At 41.8% G+C, this 4480-nt stretch overlaps 2 protein-coding genes across 2 annotated transcripts; both read left to right on the forward strand.

Moving 5' to 3' along the window:
- The first annotated feature begins 854 nt into the window (after positions 1–854).
- On the forward strand, positions 855–2478 carry LOC125772315 (uncharacterized). The gene is made up of 2 exons (XM_049443885.1): positions 855–2290; positions 2355–2478. Exon 1 carries the CDS (start codon positions 930–932, stop codon positions 1740–1742), a length of 813 nt encoding a protein of 270 aa, XP_049299842.1. The 5' UTR covers positions 855–929; the 3' UTR covers positions 1743–2290; positions 2355–2478.
- Positions 2479–2864: 386 nt separating this feature from the next.
- Positions 2865–4386, forward strand: LOC125771662 (guanine nucleotide-binding protein subunit beta-like protein 1). Its single transcript, XM_049442492.1, has 2 exons — positions 2865–3244; positions 3316–4386. The coding sequence occupies exons 1-2, from the start codon at positions 3107–3109 to the stop codon at positions 4147–4149; spliced, it is 972 nt and encodes a 323-aa protein (XP_049298449.1). The 5' UTR covers positions 2865–3106; the 3' UTR covers positions 4150–4386.
- The last annotated feature ends 94 nt before the right edge of the window (positions 4387–4480 follow it).

Here is a 4480-nt window from a genome sequence, read left to right on the forward strand (position 1 = left end):
TTTTTTTTGCTATTTGAATTACCACGTCATAGAAAAAAAAAGAGAAACAATATGTACGGCACAAAATGAAACGCTAAAGAAAGCTAAAAAAACATTACACAAACCGTGCAGCTATTACGAAACAACTAATCCACAAGCCCAAATGTTATAACGAAAAAGAAACGAACATAATGAAAAGAAATGGAGAAAATAAGACAAAAAAACGGACAAAAAACACTTCACCAAACAACAGTGAAAGGTAAAGGAAAAAAGAAGAATATTGCTACTTTTCAAAGCATTACAAATACCATAAAAAGTAGCATGCGAATGTGCAAAACCACACACACACATCGAGTATGGAAAGGAAGAAGTATAAACAAAACAATACAGACATGTTCACACACACACACACACATGCATACATACAAACACGAAAACAAAAGCTCTTATTATACTGAATATGAAAAATGACAAAAAAAAACAAAACAAAAGATTATATACATCGTAAAATATATATATTATATATATACATATACTTAAAACATATAATGTATGTGAAATAAATGCCTCAGTCAGTATGAACAAAAATTGAGTAATGCCTCTTTTCTTGCCTAATGTTCTTTTCTTTTTGTTCTCTTTTTAAAGCTTCCAATAGTGCACGATATCACACAAAAGCAGTCGTGTCTTCACTTATCTTTCTTGTTAATTGAGCTTAATAATTCATTTAAAACAATCGTAAAAAAAACCCAGCCTTCAATTAAGCATTTGATTTGAATTCCCATCGATAAATTCTATCCCCAAAGGAATGTTGAAAGGCTCACAAAAAATCCGATTCTTAATTGTAACATAAATGAAACATTATTCAAATCACCACTAAATCAAACCCGTCTAAGGCAGGGCCGCTTAATCAACGGTCCCGTCATTCGTGGAAGCGTAACCAACCCTCCAGGATGTTCGTAGTGGAACGACTCCGTACTGCCGTGAGGCGTCAACTCGAACGTGTGTCTCTGGATCCACGCAGGCAGCATACTGCCATCGTTGAAGGTATCAACTGGGTCGGAGGTCTTCTCGGGCTCGATGTATTTACGCCAAACTTTTCAGCGGGAAATCTGCATCTCCGACTGGTGCTACTAAACACGTTTGCGTTTTTCTGGATCAATCTGTACAATCTGAGCACCACCTATGGTGATTTGGTTGAGTTTATGTACTGTCTCGAGACACTGCTGTACGTGGGTATTGCGTGCATCAAGATATACGTGTTCGTCAAACACAAAACGCTCATAGTGAACCTGCAAAAATTCATTGAACAATTCTTCGAAAGCTTTCACGGTGATCCGGAACAGGACGCATTGCTGGTACGCTCGTTGCAGAACACGTATCTGCTGGTGGCACTATTCGGATTCTGTTCCTGCTCTGCGGCAATGCTCATGTTCGTGTACTCGTTGATGTGGTCGATTGCGGTCGAATATACGCTTCCGCTCGGCTTCTTCATTCCCACGGTCGGTATGGACCATCTGGAGGGGTTCGCTTTAAACTATGCGTTTCAGCTATTCGAAAGTACGCTCATGGTGATCGGAATCATCTCCAGCGAGTGCGCTTTCTTTATGATGCTGCAAAACGCATGTCTGCAGGTGGATATGTTACTGCTCGAGTTGAAGCGGTTGGGACGGCTAGGTGCCTCTAACACCGATGGGCATCACACTGCTGAAATACGGACCCGCATACAAGCGATCATCGTACATCATATCGATCATTTGGAGTAAGTAAGGGCGAACCTTAACAGTGGACAAACGGTCGTAACCTCATCACTGTGTTGCTGTATCGTTTCAAGCTACTCCAAGATCATGTGCCGTCTGTTCGAGGTGCACTTCTTCATCGTGTTCGGATGCATCTTTTGTCAGCTGGTTAGCATCATTGTGGTGATAGTGGCTGTAAGATAAACGCTTTTAGCCTTACAATATACAAGCAGTTAAGCACGTTCAATGCGTTTCTCACCCGGTTGCAGGTTCCCGACTGGTATCCCGGATACTTTTTATTTGCCATGCTAACAGTTCAACTATTCTTCAGCTGCGCTTTGGGACAAGTTTTCGACATTAAGGTGGGTGAAGGGTTTTTTCTCCTCGGTGTTAATTGATGCAAACTAATTTATGGCTTTCAGTGCGAGGAATTAACGGTTGCGATTTATAACGTGCCCTGGTATAATATGGAGGTGTGCGACCAAAAGGCGATGAGATTGTTGTTGCTGGCCTCACAACACCCCGGACGACTTTCGTACGGCTTTGGGACAGTTAATATGCGTGCTTTTTTTGAGGTAAAATAATTGAACAAAATTTTATACATTTCTATTTTCAATATAAATGTACACATAATTCCAGATTTATAGAAAGACCTACTCCATTGGCATGATGATGATAAGTGTTAATGAGGAAAATTAGAAGAGAAAATGTTTGCATTGCCTGTTTATTGTAACGTGATATCGCTTGTGCATCGCTTCAAACTAACTGCAGATAAAAATAAGCCACAGCTTAAAAGCATGCGTTTTGTAAATGGACAACACAATTTATTGCTAATTAAATAAAGTTCCGTGCAAATATAATCAGAATATTGTTTGAGAAACTACGGAAACCATATGGTTATAATTATCATAAATTATCTAATTACTATTAATTATCATAAATCATTATACAAATGATAAATTTTGGATGATGGTAAAAAACAATTTTACTACTCAAATATAGTTGTCTTGCTTGATTATGAACTGCGTTTGGTGCGATACTAACTCGTATCAACCACAACGAGCGTTTCTGCCCATTTTAAATTGCGTAAAGTTGTAGCAGCGCCATCTAGGTGTCAGTATGTGGAACGATGTTTGCATGTTTAACAGCACTATCTTCAATACTTCAGCTGTCAAACAGGCGGCTAGCTTTGCATAGTTTTTGTGCTTCTAACTACAACAACAATAAACAGCTGTTTCTAGTTGCGTGTTTGTTTTTCTATTTACGTGTTTGGTGCATTTTTACTCGTTTTTCACATTTCGGTACAAATCGGAATGGTTGGCCAACATTCGATACGCAACACATAATCCGTAGTACTTCTGCATCACAATCGTTTAAAATTCAATAAAACTATGGCCTTACTTCCACCGGATCCAGTGTTTTGTTTGCGTTCGCCGGACACCTGCTCGTACTACTCGCTTTGCTTCCGTACTCCGGAGCATCTGTACGCCGGCACGAACAAAGGAACAGTTCAGCTATGGGAGTTACAGGTACATCGACAATCTGAATATCGTTTAAGCACGTATTAAGTTTTCATGTGTTTGATCTACCTACCACCCAGACAAATCGTACATCATATCAACTGAACGTAGGTTCCAGTCCTATCCTGAACCTAGCCCACTCAGCCGATGCCTTGATCACTCAGGAAAAGGACGGCGCGGTGAAGCTGTGGACGCTTGCCGACGCCGAATACCTCTTGCGCCACGAAATCTCCACCGAACACGTTGGATTCTGCCGTCTAGCATACGACGCACAATCGAGTACTGTGATAATACCCCGTGACCGGGCAGCCATCAGCGTCCTGTGTGCAAAAACCTTTAGCGAAACAATGCGCTTCACACCGACGGCCGACGACGAAAAGGCTTTGCCGTATGGCACCGTAATGTGCTTTCAGCCAATCGAAATCCAGAACCAACGCTATCTCCTTGCCGGGTACGAGTCGGGTGCGCTCGTACTGTGGGACTATCGTACCGGGCGTCCGGTCGGTTCGACTTCCCATTACATTACCGACGATGCTGATTGTCTACAAACGATCGACTATGATCCGGTTACTAACCGCGGCATATGTGGTGGTTCTGCGGACAAACTATCCGTATTTTCGATCGACCGTAAATCGTTGCAGCTAATGCCGAAGAGTGAAATCGGAATCAAAAACGCCGGTGTGCATCGGGTCCGCATCCGGAAGGATTTGAAAGTGTTTGCTGCTGCCGGTTGGGATGGAAGGTTGCGCATTTTCTCTTGGAAAAGCCTTCGACCGTTGGCCGTACTTACCGAGCACAGGGGCGAACTGCTGGATGTTGCGTACAGCGGAGCGAACGTCACCATGTGGAATGCACCGGTGATGGCTGCCGCCGGAAAAGATGGACAAATTTCACTGTGGGATTTATACAAATGAGCTGGATGGGCTCATTTGTCCAGCAACGAACAAAGGCTGACCAGATGAATGAAAACACCAACTAACACACTCACACGTTTCTTATAACACGCCTACTACATGATACGCTTTTTTCTCATTTTGTTGAATTGAAATAAAATTTCCATACGTTTTTTTTACATTTATATTATGGGGCTTCGCCATCCTCCTGGTTCGTACGTAGTTACTTATGAAATAAATGCTACGAATAAAATTCTATACATTATGCCAGATCATACAACCTCGCAAACGGGGGGATCTTATTGTGCTCCTTTATAATTTCGCGGGAAAATAAACTACATCTATGACTCGA

This window comes from Anopheles funestus, chromosome 3RL, assembly GCF_943734845.2.
Source record: "Anopheles funestus chromosome 3RL, idAnoFuneDA-416_04, whole genome shotgun sequence".
Lineage (NCBI taxonomy): Eukaryota > Metazoa > Arthropoda > Insecta > Diptera > Culicidae > Anopheles > Anopheles funestus.

Excerpts from the sequence above, each read along its gene's own strand:
- LOC125772315 (XM_049443885.1), top strand. The coding sequence starts at position 930 with ATGTTCGTAGTGGAACGACTCCGTACTGCCGTGAGGCGTCAACTCGAA.
- LOC125771662 (XM_049442492.1), top strand. The coding sequence starts at position 3,107 with ATGGCCTTACTTCCACCGGATCCAGTGTTTTGTTTGCGTTCGCCGGAC. Across the intron at positions 3,245-3,315 it reads TTCAGCTATGGGAGTTACAG|ACAAATCGTACATCATATCA; the intron begins GTACATCGACAA and ends CCTACCACCCAG.